Consider the following 24,585-nt stretch of genomic DNA (forward strand, 5'->3'; position numbering starts at 1 on the left):
TCTGGAGGGATTATTATTCTAAAGCTGACATCTGGAACACCCACCAGCAGCCTCCCACCACTAATACTAGCCTTAAGATGAGGTACTTTTGGTTTAGTCAAGCCTGCTGCATTTGCAGTGATAAATACTTGCATCAACAACCCATATCAACTTTAAGTCCCAGCAGGAGCTGCAGAAAGAAAAACAAAACACAAAACAGCTGTCAGGTGCAACACAGTAACCAAGCTGTAACATTATACCTCCTGAATTCGTGACTGACAAATGTACCACTGTGGCAATCAGCCAGAGCTAACAAAGAATGATAAAAGAAATAATTGCAGCATCTGCAATGAATCATCAGAAATCATTTCAGAAATGAAGGGTTGCATTTCTATATGCAAAAACAAGAGGGTGGCACATTGTCAGCCCAAGGGCAAAGGAGTATGGAAACCTCAGACAACAATAAATCACATGGATTATTTCATAGAAGCCACACCCCTGACCCCAATAAACATCTGACTAAACAGGAGAGGGACCACATAAGTAATAAACATGGCCCTGCTAAGCATCAGTCTTAAGCCTTTTAGTACAAGCCCTGACTGATACAAAATTCTAAGAATGTAAATAGCAACCATGCCAAATGCAGTTCATTTAGACTTATCTAACTTATCTGACACAGAATACATATCTAATGCAATCTTTTGTCTCTTTTCATGCAATAACATGACATGATCATATGCTTTTAAACATACATGATCTTCACAGTCAATTTTTTACCACCATCCCTCACAGGTGAATGGCAGTGAGGCCACCATGGAATGTGCTTGAGGAACCAATGAACAGTGAACCAATCCATTTCAAGAAAAGCTTTGCATGTTTACATAGATTTCACAGGCACAGTTGTTGAGGCAGAAAATAAGCTCAATGTACTATTTCATATTGTTGCTCTTATCTCCAAAATGTTTTCTGAGTAATTTTGGACCATGTCTGTTGATTTTTTACTTGTGGCACCTCAAGATACAAACATCAAAGAATACAATAAAAAGTTGAGAAAATATTTTAAGACTATAAATGGGTGACAGATTATGTTGTTTTGGTTTTTAAGCCCATAACATATTTTATCTTTTTATTAGCACACTGACTATACTGTACTTATATATAATAGCCTCTCTTACACCTACCCACCTCCCAGTGCATTTCACTGTAGTGCTGTAGTGAGGAGGCGCATAAATACTGCTTACGCAAAGAAAAATTTGAGATGACACAAGGGACAACAACCAGCAGAGTGTCTGCATTACCTGTATCATGTCAGCCTCAGTGTCTCATTCTCTAGGCTGGAATGCAGGCCTCGTTCAACTGACTTGAAACGTTTCAAAAATCTTGAGATGGTTAAGACAATTCAGAGGAAAATAGTTTGTTCTGTGAAAGAGCAATTAAACATGTTTGATTTTTTTTTCATTTGTACGGTGTGAAAAAACTATGTGAAACCTGTACTCAAATATAAAACAGTACAAAGACAAGATATTTAATGAAGTTAATAAACTTCATTGCTCTTTGTAAATCTATGTTCATTCTAAAACTGATGCCCCCCCAAAAATGGGACAGCGGCAATTTAAGTCCATGAATGGTCAAAAACATCTTAAACAGGTAACATATAAAAGGAACATCTAGAAAAGGCCTAGTCACGAAGATGGGTTAAGGCCCGCACAATCCAACAGTTTATGAAAAATGCTCCTCAACAAGCAATTACAAGGATGTACAATGCCATCCAAAGATTCATGAAATCCAGAGAAATCTTTGTGTATAAAAAAAGTAAGGCCGAAACCCACGACTGAGTGCCTGTAACCTCCGATCCCCTCAGACAGATGCTTCAGTGATGAATATCACCACATAGGTTTAAGAATACGTTTTACAAACTGCTGTCAATAAACACTTTTCATCACTGCATCCAACGGAAGTTAAGACTGTATTACACACAGCAGTCAAAAACGTCTAGAAATGGTGATGACTTATCTGGGCTCAAGCTTGTCTGAAACACACCAATACACAGTGGAGACACGTATTACAGTCTGACGAGAAAACCTTTTAGAATGTTTTTTGAAACAACTGATGTCATGTTCTGCGGACCAAAGTAGCAAAGGTCCATTCAGACTGTTTCTAGTGCAAAGTTTAAAAGCCAGGGTCTGTCATGTTAAGGATGTGTATTAGTGGATAATTTGACACACACATTTTGGAGCAACATATGTGCCTTCTACATGATGTCTTTTTCAGAGACGTCTAGACTTATTACAACATGACAGCGGCACAAAACTTTCTGCATGTGTTACAACAGTATTGCTGCATAATCAGACAATGCCTGCCTGCAGGCCAGACCACCCACTGAAAACATGTATTTTGCACTTCATAATGCGCCACATCAACAAAGGGCTTGAAAGTTGTGCAGCTGAAGACTTGCATAACAGTAAAATGGCAAAAAATACCACTTTTAAGACTGAGTCAATTAATGTTATCTATGACAGCATAGTCTGTTGCTAATTTAATTTTGCGTTTACAATTGCAGTTCTGAGTGTGCATTATAAAGACAATTCAAATTCTAAGGCAAAATGTGTATTTGTATTTGCATATCTGTGTATAATGGCTGTTAAAGTTAACATGGAAATACAAAGTGCTTTAGACATTTTATTCTCATTTTCTTAATGGCCTAACACTGACATAGTAAAAACAAAAAAAAACAATCACCCATTTGCAATTGCATTTCCTCATCACCGTGCTTCAGCTCTGCCAAAATGAAAATGCGATTGCAATTTTTCTTATTTGCAATTGCATATTTACTGTCAATGAGGCACTCCTGTCAATCAAACGCTGCGGGTGGGACGTTGGGAAGGACTTCTTAGTGTGGGGCATGTTTTAAGAAAAAGTGACAAGTCTAAACTTTGGCAGTTCTGGAGCAGAGAGAGATGCTTGTTTAATACAATCTGGAGCTAGCAACAGCAACCACTGAGTGACAATTTAACACTCGCTAACCAGGCAGAGGATAAATCTATCCAAAGTGACTTTTGTGTGGAAGTGTTGACTGACTAGAAGAGCTTCTGTCTGAACAACACCAATGTTATTGACAACATGACCAGCTTCGGACAGAGGTTCAGAGGACTGTCGGAGGAACACTGGCCCTGTATTAACACTGCCCCGCACATTTCAGTGCTTCCCCTACTGTAACACACCCATTACAAATAGTCTGCATTTGTTAACGAGCTGTTGTTTTGTATGGAAGTGATTTTTGACTGACTGTTAGAGCTTGTGGCTGCACAAACAGCAAAGTTAGTGATACTGTGGCCAGAGGCTCGCAGAACTGTTGGAGAAACACTGCCCTGCACATTTAAATGCTTTCACTGTTTTATCACACATCATTACAAATAGTCAGGGGCTGTGAATGAGCTGGGTGGCCAGGTTTTCCAAAAACATCTTATTGTTAAGTTCCTCCAGGACCAGTGCTGGGAAACACTGCATTAACCCACAGTGGCCATGCGCCTCCTTAATAAGAATTTCCATCATTGGCCATCCAGTTATGACAGCCCTGAAAGCCTCTGCCCGAAATTATCTACAGTTTTATGTAAGGAACTGCCTATAAATTTGCGCTACAGTAGATGAGGCTGAAGTGAGTTTTCGGATTCATCGGATTCTTGTTCGAATTTTCCTGTTCCACCTGTTATTGCTGCACCATTTAAGGTGGAATGGCAAAATTCGAATAAGAAGCTCACATCAGCTTTGTCTATGGTAGGACATTTTGACAAAGTAGCACAATTCGGCAGAACACCAGTCACAAAGTCACCAACATTGGTGTTTGTTCAGTGACAAGACAGTCAAGAATCACTTCCACACAAAAATCACACTGGGCAGATTTATCCTCAGCCTGGTTAGCAATGTCACTCTGTGGTTGCTACTGCTAGCTCTGTATTGTATTAAACAAGCATCCATCTCTGTTCCAGAACCGCTACAGTTTAGACTCGTCACTTCCTCTTAAAACAGGCCCCGCACTTAAAACGTCCCAGCACAACCGCGCAGCCGCACTGTTTGACTGACAGGAGTGCCTTGTTGACAGTGAAAATGCAACTGCAAATAGGACTGTAAATGCATTTTCATATTAACTTTAACAGTCTTTATGCACAGAAATGCAAATGTAAATATAAATTTTGCATCTCAATTTGAATTATGTCTTTAATGATGCACAATCACATTGTAAATACACAAATTAGCTTTTTCAAATTTGCATTTGAATTTTTAAATTTGCATTTGAATTTGAATATTGCCCGGAACACGCTGCTGTAGTTATCAGCCCCTAAACATTTATTAAGTGATGTCAAAGGAAAAGGTGATGGTAAACATGCACCTGTCTCAATTCTAAATTATTTTAAAATGTGTTGCAGGCATAAATTGGAAATGAATGTATATTTCCCCAAAAAATGTTTTTTGTACTGTTTTGAACTGAATACAACTCAAACAAAATGTACTACTCACAGCATTTTTAGCACTGTCTCAACTTTGATTGGAATTAGAAGTTTAAAATATATTTCATCAAAACAGTTACTGCCAACAATAAGTAAAATTAAATATCAAATTGCATTGTAATATACAGTATTATTTTACTTGTATGAAAATTAAGTACCCACTTCAGTCAAATACATTCAATGTAATACTTTTTCTAGAGCAGCAGAAATGCTTACAATGAAGCAGGATGAGAGGCTAACAGCACCAGCGGATCCTTGACCTTCCTTTTGTGAACTATACATGGCCAGCACTTGGCCTGTGGATGCCTCTGGAAATGTGTTGGCATTTGTGCAAATGTTCAACATGAGCACAAGTGTGCACACTCAAACAAGCAGCCATGCCTCGGCGCCTGAACACACACACACAGACACACATTCTCCCTCGGTGCATGATATACTGATATAGCAGTTGATCTTCTGATATGCTGCATAGCTTATCTGCATTCCTTCATTTCATGTGAGCTGAAACACTCACTAACCTCCTGCTCACCTCAAACCCCTCCATCTGTTTCACTTGGTCTGTTTTTGCTGCTCTGTGTAATTTTTTTTATTACTGATAGTATGCTTCAGAATGGTTCAGAATGGCATCCGCTGTGGACAAAATGCAGTTAATACTTTCACCTGCAGAGGTACTAGAGGGAACACATAATAAAATGGCATCCTCTGTTCTCGGTGAAGACAGAGCTATGAAAGTTTTATAGGATGGTAAGTAAACTAATCTGAAATTCAAGTGTGAGGATGTCTGAGTGGAGTACGAGTGAACACCTTATGTTCTACAGGTTTAATCAGTGTCAAAACACAAGACTGCTTGCTAGAAGTGATGGCACCAAATACTAGATGTAGAGGTGGGCAATGTGACTATACTGTATCATTATCACGATAAATAAAAAATGATAAGCTCTGAGCATATTTTGAATACTGTCAGCATTAAAAGAACAAAGTGGCATAGCTGTTCACTGCATTGTCCAGGGATTTGCAAGTTCAAATCACAACGCTGTTGTGAAGTCTACGTGAGCATAACTGGTCATGTTTAAAGGGGAATTCCACCAACATTTAAAATTTCTGCATAATGAAATCAATAAGATTTAGACATTAGAGTGGTTTGATATGAAATGCACCATTCTAGAGAAACTTACTAACTCAACACAATGGTGGTGACATGAACTAAACATCTTTAAAAGCTACATCACAAACACGTATTACATGAAATAGTTAGAAATACACCACCTGACACCTGAGACATTGTTTTATGATAGTTTTGAGGTAGGTTTTTAGACTAAATCATATATTTTAAAATTGATTCACAGCAGAGAAGCACTTGCATGACACTGTAAGGTAAAATAGTTTGCATAGAAAATGTATTTTCATCTGATTTATCTTTATTATACCATTACCAACATTACATACAAAAACACAGATGTTGATTCGCTGGTTGTTTTGGATAGTAAATAAAAAAAAACTATATTTGCATTGTAGACATTGCAACCCCTGGTTCTTATCAACATTGTTGTAAAGAAATCAAGTTTTTCTACAATGCACTTCCCATCAGACCACTCACATTGACTTTGTTTACATCTCAAAAATTGAATTATGCAGAAATCCTGAAAAATCTGTGGAATTCCCCTTAAACAGGACATTATATGAAGTATGAATCAGTGCCACTACTGTTTTATCTGTACAGTCTATGTAAATCCAAATAAAATGAAATGCTGTGCTACATATCCTGTATTATGAAAATGTCTCTAGATTTTGTGATATTTTTGCCATGTTGCCCACTGCTAGCTGGATGCATCCAAAATTTTGTACCAGAGAGAGTAGAACCCAGTGGTTTACAAGCCGCTCTGTGGGTATTTTAGTGCAAAACAGCCTGAAAGTGAAAATCATAGCCTTCCCAGATGGTATGCAAATAAGACATGTGCTTTAGCAATGCAGCCAAACAAACCCAGCAGTCTATCGCCAGTGCAGTGTTTAGTCTCCAGGTGCCAGTTATCTTCATTTCTGGAATGTCTAAATCATAAAGTGCATTTCACGATGGCCAGCCTAAACTTCTAATGAAGAAGTCTTTGTGGGTTGTCAGTGGGAATCCCTGAAGTGCTCCCCATCCCGGCATACCAAAACACTTGACACGACAAGCCCTGTCAACACAAGTGTTACGAACCCATGCTAACATCCTGTTAGCGCACACCAGTCATAGACTATTCAATAAGAAACCAAGAAGAGTATCCAGCAGAAAGACACTTTTTTTTGGACTTGTCTTTCTTTGTCTTCTGGTTGGCTAGCCTTTAGAAGTCCATCCTATGTGCTCCCACAGCTTGTCTTGTTTTTTCCTTATTGCTCAGTTGAGAAACAAATCTAAAGGGCGGTCGCAGTGTCCAAATGACATCATCTATTGTTCTTAACTCCATATTCTGAGAAGTGCTCTTCAGCAGGAAACAAAAGACAAGGGATCGCCCCCACAGACCCTCGCATGACCCCCGTGAGACCTCACATTCCCTGCTCTAACAGAGACTCTCCTCAGTCAGTAAGTACCATACCGCCCACTACAGTGCCACCAGAGCCAGGGCCAACTTTCATTTCGATTTCAAGACAAGGGAATATAAAACTGGCTTTGTTCACATTCTTAATTTCCAATGGAATTAGCGATGGACTTGAAAACGAAAACAGACTGTGCCAATCTAAGACCTCTACAGTTCTTCCATCATGTCAGTGTTTCCACTGAAGGCCCATCAGAGGAATCCAGTGAGCTAGAGTTACCGGGTATGCCGTTATTGTTGCTACAATAACAATGAGATCCACATGATGTCTTACAGGAGTACAGACCCATCCGGTCCTTCCTCTCACAGATGTGCCTTTATTTTCTACAAAAGGGAAGGAAAAGCATGTCTAATTCCACAATAATGCAAACGGTATTCAACAAGGGTTCTCCGTACAGGGTCAGGATGTGTAGCTCATGTTCGCTCATGCTAAGGACTGAAAAAGTGAAGTAATATTATGCTATATGTAAATCAAAACACCACACTCTACTCATTTTATTATGTTGCCAGTTTGTAACCAATAAATCAAAATTTGTGCCTTCACTAGGGATGCACAATGGTACTGGAATCACACTGGTATCGGTAGATATTTGGTTAAAATAATAATTCACATCAGATAAATGTTTAGCTTTGATTGATATTTAAAACAATATTTGATTATGGATTTACTGCACTCTGGAATTAGTTGAGTTTAACTTTTTCTTTCTCCTTTTTTATGTAATTTTATTATTATTTACTGCTTTCTTCCCAATAATCTTAGTTTATTTCATTTTATTTCAATTTTATTACAGTTTTTATTTATTTTTTATTACCTTTTATAATTATTTACTTGACTTTTAATTTTTAGGTTGCCTATTTATCCTTTTATGTTGAAATCTTATTAACTGTCTTAACTATCTTAGTTTTATTTTGTATTTCTCTTTCTTAGTCAAATCTTAATTGTTCTCTTAATTCCTTTGCCATTTAATTCGTCATTTTTTTCTGTTAATTTGTTTAATGTAGTTTAGTTTAGTTCAGTTTAACATGAATAAATTCCATTGAAAATGAGGTTCACCCTCAATGTGTTTCAATGGTTATTTGACTGACGCAGGGTTGCTGCGCTAAACTATCTGCATTTTATTCAGTTTACTGTATTTATAATACATCTTATATAATATAATATATTTTACATCAGCATCTGCAATATGTACATGAAGAATATCAGATATCGGCATCAGCCTGCGATTCTCATATTAGTGCATCCCTAATATTCATTTGATACTTTAAGATATAAGTTGAACAGAATATCAAAAACCCCAAAACCCAGACAGCCAAAACTGTGGCTTGGTATGTGCCATCTACTTTCATTTTCTTGTTGTTTGATGAGCTAGCCACATAGACTGTCTGAGTGGAAGGTAGAAGTGAATATAAACTCTCCAGCTCAGACAATGTCGAATCATAGTTCAAAAAGACACAGAGGCTGTCACAATATTTTATGTACAAGACATTAAACCAATGAAAAATAATGGACTTACAAAGCTTTCACTGCTTAAACAAGGATAAATTACCATCTGGATGTACATAGTGGGATATAACAATGATGGAGTACCAAAATAAACATGTTAGCACAGGTAGTTATCAAAGGTCTTTATCAAGTACCTTTTTAAGACCCCTGAAATGTACTCAGTGGTAACAGCATATCTCTGCAACTCAAATCCATTGCACAATGCATTAGTTGCACATAAGGCTGTCAAATTCAACAACAATGACATGTAACCACATGCACAAGTACAATTAAAAATAACTGCTTCCGAGTTCTTGGGTGTTTTTAGGAGTACTTGGACAGTAGAATGGTCACAGACTCACATTGGGCTAAAAAAGCATTAAACAGCTTCTTTCAAAGGGAAAGGGAATATTCCTGGTATGTTCAGGATAACAGGGCTATGTTGGAAAGCTGTGATCAGACTGCACAGAGAGGATAGTCATCATGTGGATAACATCAGAACCCCTGGGTGGCCCCCTGGATCACATGCCTTACAACCATGCACCCCTTAAACTCTACTGGACCAGAAGATATGACATATTTACGCAGAGGAAAGCACTGCGTTGAAAGCTTCAGGAATTAATTTAAGTATTTTAAACTGCATATTTATTTCAGGTAATTGTTCAGTTATTCAAGTAAGTATTCAGTAAATACTTTGAATTATTTGGCACCTTCATTTATGTCATCTGTTTTGTTTGTGGGCCACACAACTTCAGTGTATCTGTGCACTGAGTCTCTTAAATGCATAAGATTACACTCATGAAAAACAACATTGCGTTAGCTGAGGATTAATTCACCAGCACTGATTTGGAGCCAGCAAGATCAAGAGTGAAAAACAAACCTACTCACTCTTGATAAGCTGTTTTTGCCACCAAGCAACCGACCACAGGGCTCCCATAGGAAACCCCCTCTACAGTTTCCTCCTGCCTCTAGAGAGTGGCGTAATCTCAGCTAGCTCGCTTCCCCTCCATAACGTTCCAGATCCAGACGGGACTCTCCATCAGCTAGAACAGCAGTGAAGAGTGTCAGAAAGAGCAGAGGAAGCAGTCTGGCATAATGAACCTGGTGCTGCACTAAAGCCTGATCAAACGCACCGCTCCTTTCATGGGGTGGCTCTCAGCTCCGCCAGCCCGCCAGCCAGCTGGTGGACATTACCACAGCCCTGCAGGGGGGTCTGCTGAAACATGGTACAGCCAGGCACAAAACGAGATGAAATATGGAGGTAAAATGAGATTAGGGAAAGGCAGGGGGATGGAGAAGATAAGGAATTCAATGGTGGCTGTATGGTGCATGTTGTATGCGTAAGGCAATATGTAGTTGTGTAGCACGTCTACTATTATAACCTGAAAGCTACTACACAGCCATCTTCATATATATATGCTGCCACAAGAAGGAAAAAAGAGACTAGAAAGCATCCACAGGGGTTAGTGCAATCAGTAACACAGCAGAGACAGCACATGGATGGAGCTGAGAGAGAAGGAATGCATAATGCATAATCTCACCTCAGCTAGCTTCGTCTCTGGGGGGCTCTTCCTTGCCGTGTCCACTGCAGAAGCGAGGCAGACCCTGAAGAAAACCCAGCCCCGAGAAAAAAAGAGACAGCAGCAGCAGTAGCAGCAGCAGCAGACGTGTCCCTCCTCTCTCCCCCTCACACACACAGCATCTGGAGCTGCAATACAGTTGTTACCGAGGAGTATGAAGGGGGATGGAGGAGTGTTCCCATAACACAAGCGCTATACTGTGCAGTTGAACACACCCCCTCCCCTGGAGTTCACCCAATGGCAGCCATAGAGTGAGCTACATATACATACGTACACGTGCACATGCACACCCACTCAGCAGCCGACCACCACCCTTAATACCACCACTAGCTCTTCTAATGCATGCTTGGGGATTTAAAAACATGAAGTGGGGAGAATTCTGGAGGACAATTTATAGCAGAGCCTGCATATAATATACCATGAATGTCTATACATTTTTTATTAATGTATAGCCATTTTCTACTGTGATACGCCAATGCGAATCAAAAAAGGTGACCTGGTCTGTGAAAGAAGGTCTCTTTCCACCACTAAGAAATGCAGCTATGGGAGAGTGCTAGCCCTGACTGCAAAAGCGGCACACTTCTCAGTGGGGGTTGACAGATTCCAGGACATGCCTCTCATTCTTGGGGTGCACTGGTCTATTTCTCTGCATTTCCTCACTCCAATGCTCCATCTGTGCAGAGCAGCTAGCTCTGCTTTACCTCCCACTGTGCATATAGAAGAGTTCAGCTTTGAGCTTAATGAAGCTGAGGAATGGGAAGGGGTGTGCGCTTCCTCCAGCAATCACCCTGGGCTCACACACAAACATACATACATGCTGCGACTCCTGCCCAGGCGCATGCGCACACACCGGTTCACACCCTTAATAGCAGTACGGTTAATCATACAATCGATATTGCGTTTTAACGGACGATCAGGTGGGGTTTTATTATGATGGGTTTTTGATAGTGCAAACAAACTCAATGTATTCACGACAACTCCTATGAATTTTCTCACACTGCAGTGTGAACACAGAAAGTGTGTTAAGTTAATGTAATCACACCCCCCCCAAATAAGTTCGGCTATCATTTCTCTAACGATCTTGCAGCCGTAAGACAATTTCAATACCGTGGAAATTTAAAGGCTTTCAAACGTCAGGTCTGAGGATAGTCAGGTTCATGCACTACTCCGCGATGAATTCAGCACTAGGACTTATTAAAGTCAGAATGAAACCATCACATGACAAAATCATGTAAACCACATCCTCCTCATTCACATGGGCTCCCACACAAAGATAAGCAGCTATTAGGTCTTCGGCTGCTGATGAAGAACTTTCATTTCCCACCGGCTAGCTAATGTTATCCAACCCTCGTTTCTTTTGCAAGAAGGTTGCTTTTGCCTACTTAATTGAACAAACTGCGAACTCATTTAGTATTCAAACATACTGAATATTGGGAGGTGACCAAAATACACTGTCTTTAGAGGAAAACCTTCGACGACTATTATATTATTCTGCATCCTGTGGTGTCTTTTTTCTAATAAAGTCAGTATAAAGCACCGTATTATCATTTTCACCTCTCTCAGATTCCCCCTCGTTCACGTCTGGTCTGTTTTTTTTTGTTGTTGTTTCTTTTTTACACCAGTGAGCTGCTCCTCCTATTCTCTCTCCGTGGCCGTTGAGTCCCTCTGCTGGACGAACAGGCCGCTCTAAAGCCTTTACCGCGCGAGCTCATGTAAACCTGCGTTACGTAACGGGGTCTTCACCGTTAGAGTCAAACTGTACAGAAATCAATCCGCCTGCTTCTGTATGTGATTCTGAACAGAAACTAGACCCTCCCTGCAGCTCCAACACTGAAATTTATCAGGGGTAGAACCCGCACATCGCCTTTATATCACCTCAGGGAATAAAAACCTATTTTTACAGGACTGGACAGTGGCTTAGTTTATATATCATAAAATCAAAGTGTGCTTTGGTTCGTTACTGCTTCATATGGACGCCCATTCCCGCCAGAGGAGAAACAATCGCCATTTTCCCCTCCTCCGTTTCTGGAAGCAATGTCAAAATGTTCACGTAGTTAAAATAATTACTGACTGTGTTGGAAAATAAAGCTAGAAAGTAATTATTTTGAGATAATAAGCCATTATTTCGATATATTAAGTCAATACTTTGAGAAAGTATGTCCTTATTTCGTGATACTAACGCTAACTCAAATATCTAACATGCATAAAAAGAGGGGGTCTAGCCAAACTCGCGGTTTTTTCTCCTCTGTCTGGCTCTGGCTTCACCCGTACAGTACCGACCAAAATTAAATCAGATGTCTATATTACGACGGCAGGAAACACTGGAATACATGAAGGGTCGCTCTGGTTATAAGTTACCCCTGGCTGAGGTACAGGGAGGTGTACACAGCCGTTTAATCTCAGACTGTAAACGCGAGGGTTTAAATACAGCCGCACTGACCGAGCACGTGACTCAGTTGGTAGTCTCACACATTGCCTGCGAAATTAGGCACACTCGGTCAACTCTGAATTTAATTATTTTGAAAGAATTGTACATAACAAATGTATATTCGTACGTGCTAATTTGTACAACGCTGTCGTGTTTGTTGTTTTAGTGCTCGAGTAAGCCCGCTGGACCAGCACAGCTTCTCTGCAGGCGGTGAGGGGCTGTGAGTGAGGGGCGTGTAGCTGCTGGAAAAAGCGCCAAACTTCTGCGTTGCCGCTAGAACGAGGGTGAACTCGCCTGTGTTTGCGCGGTTATTATCTAGAGTTCAGATTTAATTCAGCAGATACTGCGCGAAGATGTAACCAAAGATGTGTAGGAGTCGCTAGGCAAAGTGTTGACTGTGCAGGTTCGTGTCTTAAACTTTCTTGAGCGATGCTGAACTGGATATCAGTGTAGCTGAGGAGAACTGGCAGCGTGTACAGCTGCTAGCATCACTAGCTTAGCGTACTCAGTGTTGTAGGCTTAGTTGATAGTTTACACTGCGTTTGTCATTCTGGGAATAACTGGAGAAAACTTGATATTTGTGTATTATTGGAGCTACTTGTGTGCGTATATAGCTAAGTAACTCAGTCTATGTGTTAAGATTTATGACTAACGTTAGCATGTATGTGGTAACGCTATGGCTAGCCAGCTAAGTGTACCCGCCCACACGCGTATTTGCGTCGCAGGTCGGTAACTATGTTAGTTTAACGAGTTTCATGGACTTCTGAAACGAGTAAATTGAATACAGCAATGCTTTAGTTTTGTTGAAAAGGTCGCATTGTCACATTATGGAAGTAACTGCCTATTTGGTAACCGCTAGCTAGCTAGCAACACTGAACATATGTCGTTAGCCTCGGTTAGCTAGCCGGTTGTCGAGGATTAGATGGCTGGATACGTAGCTAGCGAGGTCATTTAGGTTATTATTTAAGTAATCAAAGAAGGATTTCTGTGTGAAGTGCAGCTCGTTAAAGGATGATCTCCTGTGTTGTTTTTTCTCCAGGTGTTGACCTATCCCCGCTTGATTTAGTTCGCGGTTTCTCCCTCGTGGGCGGAGCAGAATGCCCGGTCTGCAGGGCGACGGAGTGGTGGCTCCTCTGGGAAGCCCCAGCAAAAAGAGCCGCCTCTCCCTCAGGTTTTTTCAGAAGAGAGAAACCAAACGAGCGCTAGACTTTTCCGAAACTCAGCCAGAGGAGCCAAGCGCCGCAGAGCCAGAAGAAACTACAAGGTGTGACCTTTTTCGTGTACTCAGTTTAATATCCGACCCAGAGTTTTATAACAAAATTATCTGAATACAATACTATGTCTTTATAGTTGTGACCAGGTGGTGCCAGTGCCTTGTCCCTCTTCTCTTCCTTGTGGAAAACGAGAGAGCCTTGTTCCTTTTGTGGGGCTTAACAATTTGGGAAATACCTGCTACTTGAACAGCATTCTTCAGGTACATTAAGTCCCGTTAATATATTAATCACAGGAACTCATTAATTATGATTTATTATTATTCTGTGCAACTGTTATTCCTCTAGTGCTGGGTTCATGTATCATTGACCAATGGTTTTCTTTTATTGCAGGTCTTGTATTATTGTCCTGGTTTTAAAGATGCTGTTAAGTTGCTGTATCATTTGTCCAAGTTAAAAGACAAACAGAAAGAAGATGGCACTAAAAGTGAAGAGGTTTGTTTACATTTCCAGATTTTTGGTATAAGTCAGTATTCTTGGTTATGTTAGTTAGCTTATTGATTTGTAATTGAGTAATTGCAGGATGTATTTGCTAGACAGGCAGTGTGACCTGCAACATAACTGAAAATTAACAGCAGTTTTAAAAGGCTTGCTATGTTTTTTCCACTGAAAAGTCTCTTTGATATGAAACATCTGCTTTAAGAAGCACTTGTGATGTGTTCTGTGTTCTCAGCAGGGAGAGTCTTGTGATGATTCCACACCTGTTCATATGGAATTGCTGAGCAGTTTCTACAGTCTGATCTCTTCAGTGGAGCAGCTGCAGTCCAGCTACCTGTTTAACCCAGAGAAATATAGTGAAGGAGAGTTGGCCACACCACCACGGAAAGTTCTCAACACACTCAGGTATGTTACTTATTCTAGAATAATTTGCAGAATAGTAGGAAATGTGCAGTGTATCATCGGAGCATGCATTAAAATTAAATACTGCAGTTAAGATGTTTTGCTTAATACAGTAGTTTCTGCACCCACTTTGAATTCTCCAGTCAAGCCAATAGCTAATTACAGATCAACACACAATATTTGCTTCTCTCTACACTTCACAGGCAACTGAACCCCATGTATGAGGGATATCTGCAGCATGATGCACAGGAGGTACTGCAGTGCATTCTTGCATACATCCAGGAGGCCTGTGACACCATTAAAAAAGAACAAAGTTACCAAGATGAGTCTAGCAATGCCTCAGAAGAGAGCGACTCTACCACAGTAGACAAAACAGCAGATCAGTTCACGACTACCCAAGAGGAAGAGGAGAATGCTGATGGCCAGCTGAGCGGGAAGAGAAAGAGTGACACCGAAGCAGGTAATGCCAAGAAAAAGCCCAAGTCTCAGAGCAAACCCAAGAAAAGTGAAGAGCAAAACAAACCATTCACTCGCTCAAAGAGAAAATCCTCTGGTGATGTCGCAGGGAATTCTCTCAGTGATCAGAGGGATGAGACAGAGGGAGAGAGGGAAGGGAAGCAAGAGAAGGAGGGAGGCAGCAACATAGAGGAGGAGAAGAGTGAAGGAACCCCAAAAGAGGTGACTAAAAGGAAGAAGCGAGCAAAGCTGAGCTGGTTGAAATCTTCAGGGAAACAGCCCAGTATCTTCTCCAAATTTCGCAGCATGGGTCGAATCAGCTCACATGTGGGAGACAGGGCAGAGAGCAAAGGGGACCAGGTCAGGACCGATGATGACTCTCAGGATCCCCAAGGCAAAGGGAAGGCCATTGAAACTGAAAAGCGCACAGAAAGTCTGGATCAGACTGCAGCAAAAAAAGAAGGTAATTTTACCCTTTGGGCAAGGGTGCTTTTGGAAATCATGCAGAGTCAGATAAGGTGGTGAGGACTGTGGAATCCACACTAGATTAAAGTTGCAGCAAATTCCTGGAGGATGGTGGCACTCTAGTATCATAATTAGGCAGCCATAGTTACAATTTTTTAAGAAATCTTTTTTATTAAAGCTTTTAGTAACTACAGCTAATCCTGTTAAGATGCTTTGTGCCACTTGGAGAATTACAAGTTAAATCATTTACTTTTTTAAAATTATTATTTTTTAACTTACTATGAACAGAACCGCAGGGCTTGGATGTGCTGAAACAGCTGTTCCAGGGTCAGCTTGTGCTTCGGACACGTTGTCTGGAATGTGAGTGCTACACAGAGAGGAGAGAGGACTTTCAGGACATAAGTGTTCCTGTGCAAGAGGATGAAACAAACTGTTCAGACTCCAGCTCAGAGAGTAAGTAGATATAATGCATATACTCAGAAAAACATGCACAGCAGAAATATGTAATGTAACTAATCACCATATAGAAAATTTGGCCCTATAAATCACAGCTGTCTTCCACAGAAGACTTGGTTGCACCTAATTGGCTGTGTTTACATGCAAAGATTTTTGTAAATCTGATTAAATACATTCCGATTACAGATTAAGACTGAGGTGTTTTATATGCTCACTCTGTTCAACAATCTTCATTTACATGAGCACTACAAGTAATCTGATCCGAAATGACACGCATGTGTGGAGCACCACTTAGAGTAAACGTTACCATGACTGCGAACATCACGTGAGGTCCAGTCAGAGTAAGATGAGTTAAAAATGTCACTCAGAAAAATGTACTTCACATGTACTTATTAAGGAAGCAGTGAGAGGAAGACGTCATGCCAGCTTATGTGTCTCAGAACGCACGTCCCACTGACGTCTTTTAAAGTTCAAAGCGTAAATTCTGTCTCCTCTGCAGACCAGTTTCTGCTCCCGTCATGTAGAACGTTCCAAACTTTCACTATGGCGCGAACGCACATGCGCAGAATGTACTTACACATTCCGGATTATTTAACGGATTATTTACAGGATTACCCACCTTGTTCAATCGGATAGAAATTGTATTCCGAATGGCCTCAATTGGACTAGTTTATTCCGATTGAGGTGTATACATGGACGTATTCTATTCCGATTGAGCTATTAGTCAGATTATTAACGGATTATTAGGCTGCATGTAAACGTGGCTATTGTCGTCTTTCCTTCTTACTTCAGTTTCTCCAGATCCTAAGCCTGAGCAGAAGACACTTAAATGGGCCATCTCCCAGTTTGCGTCAGTTGAGCGGATCGTTGGGCAGGATAAGTACTTCTGCGAGACCTGCCACCATTACACAGAGGCAGAGAGAAGTCTACTGTTTGACAAGACCCCTGAAGTTGTCACTATTCACCTCAAGTGTTTCTCAGCCAGTGGTTCTGAGTGAGTTTCTTAAATTCCATCTTTTGTAATTATTAGTTATGTGCACTTACAGTGGTCACATTATGTTGGATATGATTTCTTTTTAAAGACTGAAAAAAAAACGAAGTTGTCCATCCTTTAGTAAATAAATACTCGTGTCCTTTAAACTGCTCCCCTTTTCTGACAGATTGGACCCATATGCCGGATTGTCTAAGGTGAATACTCCTCTTCATACCCCTCTCAAACTTTCACTGGAGGAGTGGTGTACACGACCCTCTGCTCCTGATCAGGGGCATCACTACAAGCTCTTTGCTGTGGTCATGCACAGTGGAGTCACCATTAGCAGTGGCCATTACACAACCTACATCCGCATGATGGATCTCCACCGCACTGTTCTTAAGCCTCAGCCTCAGGAAGAGGGGGAGAGAGAGGAGGATGGAGAGATGAAACCTCTGAAGAAAGAGGAGGCCTGTCCACCAGACTATGATGATGGAGAGGTGTCATTCAGCTTGAGTGGAAAAGGGAAAAATATGACTAATGGAACTAGCACGATGACCACTGCTAGCAAAGCAGGAGGCAAGAGGCTTTCAGAAGGGATTGGTCTCTTGGGAGGCCAGAGGAGCATCTCTAGCTACGAGCTTGGCAGCAGCAAGCAGGCCAGTTCAGAGAAGCCTGTAAATATAGCCAGTTCTGCCAGTACTCCTGTGAAGAATGGAGGGATGAAAAAAGAGAGGGAGTGTGAAAGTGATGCTGTGAAAGAAGAGTGTCAGGTGAGCTCTGACTTGGCGCTGCAGAACCTTCTGGACTATGAGGGCAAGTGGATGCTGTTTGATGACTCTGAGGTGAGGCTCTGTGATGAAGAAGACTTCCTTAGAGCCTGTTCTCCTGAGACATGTTCCACCTCCACACCTTACCTCCTCTTTTACAAGAAGGTCTCAGGAGAAATAAACTGATGACTTCAGACTGTAACCATGACATCAGATCAACAATTTCCATATTTACGTTTCTGGTCTGCTTGTCATTAGTGCAGAAGAAATGAGGTGAAGTCTCAGTTGTGACAAAATCTCAAACTGACTTGGCTTTTGTAAGACGTGACATTTGTACCTGTATATATGATTCTTGCTCACCAACTATTTTGTACCTAATGTACTTGTTCTGTCCAAGTCTTCGTACCTTTTGCTCCATATGAATTAAGGATCATTTTTTGGATGGTCCCCACAAAATGCACCTTGGCACTTACTGCAGTGCACTTATATTGTTTCTGTACTGCAAGCCTTTCTTTTCTTATGGCCTGATATGAGTCAAGTAGTTTGCTCATGCACTGGTTTTTATATTGGATGTTTTAAAGATATTCTTGTACATTTTGCTTTTATCCTTGAAGATCGGCTTCAGGTTGTTAGGTAGTTGAATAAGAGTGTACATATAAAGGTAGCATAACATTCAGGTGAGACTTTTTTTTTTGTTAAAGCAAGAACAGAATTGATGAATCCCAGCTTTAAGTTCTTGTGTTAATTGCAGAGACTGGACTGTTTGCACACAAGCATAGAACCAAGTATAGCTTGAACTGTTCAGGGCCAGAGTATATTGTCTATGGGTGACTGCAAGAATAGCTAACCTTATTTTTCTAGTTCAACATTCTTTGCTACCATACCTCATTCCAGTGAAAGAAGCTTTTCTCTCTTGTCCTTTCCATGTTGTAAAAGACCTGAGCCTTATTCCTCAAAGCTAGCTCATTTAGCAGGATGACACTGAAATACGGCTGGCTCTGAGCCATAAATGCTCATAAAATAAATGACGCAGATAATTGTTTGGGATGCATAAACCGTTGTAGTTTGTGTGTAGTTTCACAAGTACGGTCAGTTGACTCATTCAGCTCTAAGGAATAAGGCTCTGCTCTCTGCTGTGGTCACTGGTCTAAAAACTAAAGCCATTGCAACTGCCTATAAGCAATAAAAAAATGGACTTTATTTTTTTGCTACAGAGAAGTAATCTATGACTACAGTAAAGGCTGTTAGTTTGTTATGGGGAGAGGGAAATCTATGTAAATATTCCTTCAACGTTTCTATTTTTGCCCTGTTTTGTAGATTGTCTTGTACCCTTATTAAAACACCAGCATATTAAAACTGCATTGTACAATTTCTGTTAACAGTTAAAAGAAACTTACACATTGTGCATTAAAATATTTATTTAGTAAAATATTTAAGGTAAACAAAAGCTACATAAAATTATTCAAGAATGTTTAAAACATTTCAATAACTTTAAACAAATGTAATAAAAAAGAAGATAAATAGTGGTACTTTTTTTTTTTTTGCTTGTTTTTCATTCGGATTAAATAGTAAACTTTCAGAGTCGTACCATGTGTGGTAAAATGCTTTAGAACACTGTAATAAAAACAAGTGCACACAGGATATTGAATACAGTTTTGACACACATGCTGCAAGATCCACTTTCAATCCGAATGATTGTAACAGGTCGTTTCTGTAAACGCATACAAAATTGGAATGACATACCAACTTCACGCTTTAGCTTTTCCTTTCTGGCAAAAAAAAAAAACACTGATTTTCCGAGAAGAATTGAATATTTACAAACAAATAAATAAAACTGTGGTGTTCTTTTTGTTGTTTCCTGGGTCTTCACATATCAAGCTTGCGAAGGCTCATTCTGCTAAAGGAGTCTCTGTGAGGGGGGAAAAAAATAAAGGCGAATAAGTGCTTAGTTTTGCACAACTAGTTAACAAAAAAAATCATTTTGGTTTTCTACCTTGTCAAGCTGTCCGTTTGCTGCTTGTCAAAATGGCAAAAAAAAGTGTTAGACATGCTGTAATAACAGCCTTATTAATGACCCATTACTTAAAAAGGGAAATATCTATTTATCTAGCCTAGCTGTCAAATATAAACTAGATTAAACATTAGATGACATGACCAGGTCTTCTCCAATTCTGGCACGTGGCACCAAGTCAACAGCTCAGATATTTTTTTTCTTTGATGTGAATGACTATGATGCAAACTCATGAAATCTGGCACTGTAGAGACACTATGATAGTGCACCCCCCTTTCTCTGTGGCCATAACACATTTGTGTCAGGAACCCATTCAATGCAGAAACACTACATTTTCTATGAAGGGTGCCATTCCAACTTTTCTTTGTAAAGTGTGCCAACAAATTCCTCTCATTTTGGATTTTCTACTTCATTTTACAAAAATGTTCTTCTCTTTCTTGTCCAGTCAGGCTAGCTTTTTCACAGCTTTACAGAGTGCTCATAAATAAAGTACCATGTGCTAAGAATGAGTCCACACACAGCCGCTGTTTAGAACTGCTTTCTAACCTGTGAGAGTTGACCTGTAGCACAGGTTTGTAGAGCTGGGGAATCTTTCGGTTAATAAGGGGCTGAAGAGCCTCCTTTAGCCTGTGGTAGTTCCTCTCCAGCTCTCGCTGATACTCCTTTTGGTCAGGACCTATCAAGCTTTTGTTTTTGCGTAGGGCATCTTCACACCTGATAATGGATATACAGAAAAATACTAATTACATGAAAACAGAAACAAACCCAACAGAAATTCTCTGTTCTCTTAAGCTGAGTGCACACTACATGATTTTGGCCCTGATGTTCCAGTTGCGGACAATTTTTGGGAGCAATATTCAGCAGCCAATGAGTGCGAGAAAAATCAGGGAGCTGAGTTTAACTGCTTCAAACCCACAGCAGGTTTGAAGCAGTTAATATTTGTGGCAGCTTTCACCTGTGCTGGTGACGGCCACTCATGTTCTGCGTGGGCCCAGGAAACAGAGGGAGGCTATAGGACTATGGAAATAATAAAAATTCTTAATTAATAATTTTAAATTTTTGTTCTTTTTTTTTGCACAAGTAAGTGCAAAAACCAAGTGTTTCCAGCTCCAAGTTAGCACATGATAACTGCATTTAATGGGATTTTATCAGGCGTGTTTTGTCACAGTCTTTCCAGCTGAAAGACTGTGTAGCGTGTTTGCCTCAGCTCGATTGCTCGTGTAGTGTGCACACCGCCATGTCAACAAGAAACAGGTCACAGGCAATAAATATTGTGTAGTGTGAGCAGTAAATCAATTCTGAGACTTAAAGTCGTGTAGTGTCCACTAGGCATTAATTATTTTTTTTGCTTTTGCCACAGATTGTCTTGTCTTTTTACCTCTTAGTAAAGTCTTTAAAGCAGAGCCTCAGTTTATTATGGTGTCTATAGAGTTTAGGATCGCTGGGAATCTCTGACAGGAACACCTGGGCAACCTCAAGTGGACCCTGTGGAGAAACAAACACGTTGCATCACATTATCTTTAGCAATACTAGTTAGTGTATGTCAATCACTTTTAAAGGCTTTTAACTAAATGACATCCATGTGCCAATGGTAAGTAATTAGGCTTTAAAATCACACTGCACCTCACCTTTGTAATTCAAATTAGGGGCAGGCGATATTGCAAAAATATCAAATCACAATATGTATATTTTCATGATACACGCTGCAAAGTTCATTCATTTCACCAAAAAACTAACTAGAAGATGATTTAATATTGATAAGTTACACATTAAAATTTTGTACCCATAATTCAAAAACTGCTAAAGAAATGCTCAAATGAAACTAATTTTACTGCTCATGAGATTTTTCACATTTCCGATTGGTTAGTTCACACTAATATCGGGCAAGTTAATGTTAGCAAAAGTTTGATTGATAGCTACTCAAAATGTAGAATTTCTCAGGTCAGTTTGCTGCTGTAGAATCAGGCGATATGTAAAACCAGATTAAACGCCTGATTGAAATATATCTTTGGGAAAATGCTGCAGATCTCAGTTCTCAGTACAGAATTTCGACAGAAGGCAACAAGTTTTTACGTATGGAGTTTTGAATGTAATTCAAATAAATCTAATCACCTGGTTTACTGTGGTGCCCACAGACCCTTGCAGCACCATTTGTAACATCTTGGCATCAGCCGGGTCCTGGTGGGTGGCGAAGGCCAGTTCCTGTGTCTTCTTCTGCATGTCCTCAATGGCCACCTCAATGGGCATGGAGATGATCTGAGGACAACACAGAAGAGGGGGCAAAGATATTTTTATGTGTGCATGGTTTGCTTAACAGCACTTTGAAGCAGACAGACAGCTGGCACTGATTCAATGCAAATAACGTCTGAGAGCACAAAAACAACGTTCCCATGCAAATGTTTAACCTTGACTTCACACAGCTGTAAACAGTGTTGCACTCAGGTTACCTCCTCCTTGTGGATGATGTTAATGCGGGTTTTGATGTAGGGGAAGGCATGGCTGGTGGTGAGAATGGTTTTGCGCTTGTACTGCTCGTGAAGGTCTCCGTGCGCTCGGCCATCCAGCGTGAACGGCGTGCAGTAAACGAAGCGCCGCAGGTTATAGTTTTTGTCAAAATACGTGATGCGGTCCTTCATCTCATATGTGTCGAAGTAAGGTTCCACATACGTGATCTGAATGAATGCCTGCCACCGGGACACAGATTTTTTTTTTTTAAGTATTTTTTTCCACTGCTTCCTCAACCATAGAGGTCAGATCAATAGAGGTCATATACATACCTTATTTGGATCCAGTTTACATTTGTCCACTGGATTGGAGTCTTTAATGACTTCAACTTGATCCTCACCAAATCTCTCCCCATAGAAACCCTGAGAAAGACAATGTACTTTGTGTGGGCCAGGGACCAAAAAAACAAAACAAAAACAAACAAACGTAAACATATACCCAGAGACATTTGGCTCCAATGAGTGCGTACCTCGAGCCGATGTGAGATTTCAGCCAGCTTGGTGATGGCTGGCTCTTTGTACACAAACTCCTGCTCATCCAAGTCACCAAATTTAGAACCATAAAAGCCAACTCTGAAGTAAGTACCAAACATTCGCTTTCCATCCTGCAATTAATAAATACAAACAGTGATTAGTTTTAAATTTGCTTCACTCCATGCACAGCTACAAAAGACAGTAACTGTAATTACTTTAAAAAGTATAATATTTACAATATTGTACGGTGAACTATAGTAATCCTGAAATGCTAAGTTTAAAGGTGAATTTGAGAGTTCATGTTGACTTGGCACCAAGTTATCAGATTGCAACAGCAATGTAGTCTAGTAAATAAATCCATGTTACTAAGATACTGAGATGGACTGCAAATTTTAGTACTGCAGAGATGTAATAGTTCAGTGAAAACAGACACACACAGGAAGCCAGTTCAACATTCAACACATGGAACATCAATCAATACAGAATACGGTCATGTATACTGTATTATAGGATATTTTCAGAGCCATCAAAGAGAAGAAAGCACGACTGTGTGAACAGTATATTTTTGCCCATGTCTTCAGAACTTGATCACCAAACCTGATTTATTAGAATCAGTGATTACAGAAATACAGTGCCTTGCAAAATTTCTCAACCCCCTTAAAAGCCATAAAATTTGTCTGGACTTGTCTGGACTCTGAATTACACTTTGACAGTGTTCCAGCCAGTGTTTTTATTGGAAACCAATATGCTCTTAAAGTAAATGTAAGTAAAAATGTATTATTTGTCAGCAGATCTTTTAAAAAATGTCAAATATTTAAAAATGAAAAATGCTGTTTGCATAAGTATTCAACCCCTTCAGACTAGCACAGTCAACAGCATGAAGTCTGCTGGTTTCTCCCAGATCTGCACACTGTTCGAGAGAGATTTTCACCCAGTCCTCTCGGCAGATTTGCTCCAGATTCTTCATGTTGGTTGGACAACGCTTGTGGACCCCTATAGTGTCACATATTCTTGACTGGATTAAGATTTGGACATTGATTAAATGTTGTAGCTCCATCAAAGTGATTGTTGGCCTCTCTGTGGCTTTCCTCACAAGTCCCCTTCTTGCTCTGATGCTAAGTTTTGAGGGACGGCCTTGTGTAGGCATTGGCTGAGTGGTATGATGATGCTTCCATTTCCTCACAACTGATCCAACAGTCCTCACTGGAATATCCAAACACTTGGATACTATTTTGTGGCTATTCCCTTTTTCTTGTAAATGTCAATAACTTTACTTTTATGATTTCCTTTGATTGCTCTTTGGCTTTTAAGGGAGTTGAATACTTTCGCAAGGCACTGTATATTTTATATTACAAATCCATTTATATGTTAAACTTAGATGTCTCGGATTGGCATGCCATTTACTCCATGCCCTTGTCAGATAACACTAAATCTAAGCATAACATATAAGCAGATAATAGAGTAAACAGAGTTGTACAAAAATCAGCTCAAACGCCATCATTGTGAACTAAGCAGATCTTCCTTCAAAGACCAAAGGGAGACTGAGCAAACAGTGATGAATATAGAGTGAACAGAATAAGAGTAACAGCAAGGAGACAGAAGAGTCCAAGAAACAAAGACTACAAAGCTGCAGTGAGTCTGTAGACGGTACGAGCTGCCCCAACGATTCATCAGACTACAGCAGTCTCAGGCACCGGATCAGCTGAGTAAGAGTCAGGGGGATAGTAAGCATGGAGAGTGATGCTGGTAGAGGACAGCGCAGGGATACAGGACTGGGGGGACGGTGTGCAGTTTGAAGTGAGGGCAGGGAGTGGGCGACA

General features: G+C 40.3%; 3 protein-coding genes across 33 annotated transcripts in view; 1 reads left to right on the forward strand and 2 right to left on the reverse strand.

Annotated features, from left to right (window-relative positions):
- Positions 1–10,321, reverse strand: part of kank4 (KN motif and ankyrin repeat domains 4) — a 67,396-nt gene extending 57,075 nt beyond the window's left edge. For 2 of the 8 annotated variants that reach the window (XM_036570178.1, XM_036570184.1), the window contains exons 1-3: positions 10,082–10,321; positions 9,674–9,756; positions 9,429–9,583 (exon numbers count right to left, since the gene is read on the reverse strand). The gene's annotated coding sequence lies outside the window, so the exon portion shown is untranslated. The remainder of the gene's footprint in view (positions 1–9,428; positions 9,584–9,673; positions 9,757–10,081) is intronic. The other 6 variants (XM_036570181.1, XM_036570188.1, XM_036570179.1 and 3 more) reach the window with 5 other exon arrangements.
- Positions 10,322–12,779: 2,458 nt separating this feature from the next.
- On the forward strand, positions 12,780–19,135 carry usp1 (ubiquitin specific peptidase 1). Of its 2 annotated transcripts, none has more exons than XM_036570215.1 (9): positions 12,780–12,951; positions 13,588–13,812; positions 13,899–14,022; positions 14,153–14,254; positions 14,496–14,662; positions 14,863–15,578; positions 15,869–16,033; positions 16,829–17,030; positions 17,197–19,135. In XM_036570215.1, the coding sequence occupies exons 2-9, from the start codon at positions 13,646–13,648 to the stop codon at positions 17,960–17,962; spliced, it is 2,409 nt and encodes an 802-aa protein (XP_036426108.1). In that variant the 5' UTR covers positions 12,780–12,951; positions 13,588–13,645; the 3' UTR covers positions 17,963–19,135. The 2 variants fall into 2 exon arrangements, with proteins under 2 accessions (XP_036426108.1, XP_036426107.1); XM_036570214.1 differs by having other exon boundaries at positions 12,781–12,951; positions 14,493–14,662.
- The window catches only part of dock7 (dedicator of cytokinesis 7), a 75,017-nt gene continuing 68,892 nt past the window's right edge, over positions 18,461–24,585 (reverse strand). For 8 of the 23 annotated variants that reach the window (XM_036570212.1, XM_036570203.1, XM_036570201.1 and 5 more), the window contains 6 exons: positions 22,762–22,887; positions 22,565–22,654; positions 22,235–22,471; positions 21,900–22,043; positions 21,166–21,272; positions 18,461–20,501 (listed from right to left, as the gene is read on the reverse strand). In XM_036570212.1, the coding sequence (XP_036426105.1) occupies positions 20,255–20,501; positions 21,166–21,272; positions 21,900–22,043; positions 22,235–22,471; positions 22,565–22,654; positions 22,762–22,887 (951 nt within the window). In that variant the 3' untranslated portion in view covers positions 18,461–20,254. Of the gene's footprint in view, positions 20,502–21,165; positions 21,273–21,899; positions 22,044–22,234; positions 22,472–22,564; positions 22,655–22,761; positions 22,897–24,585 lie in introns of all 23 variants that reach the window. The other 15 variants (XM_036570208.1, XM_036570211.1, XM_036570204.1 and 12 more) reach the window with 7 other exon arrangements.

The sequence above is a fragment of the Colossoma macropomum genome, unplaced genomic scaffold, assembly GCF_904425465.1.
Source record: "Colossoma macropomum unplaced genomic scaffold, Colossoma_macropomum, whole genome shotgun sequence".
Classification (NCBI taxonomy): domain Eukaryota; kingdom Metazoa; phylum Chordata; class Actinopteri; order Characiformes; family Serrasalmidae; genus Colossoma; species Colossoma macropomum.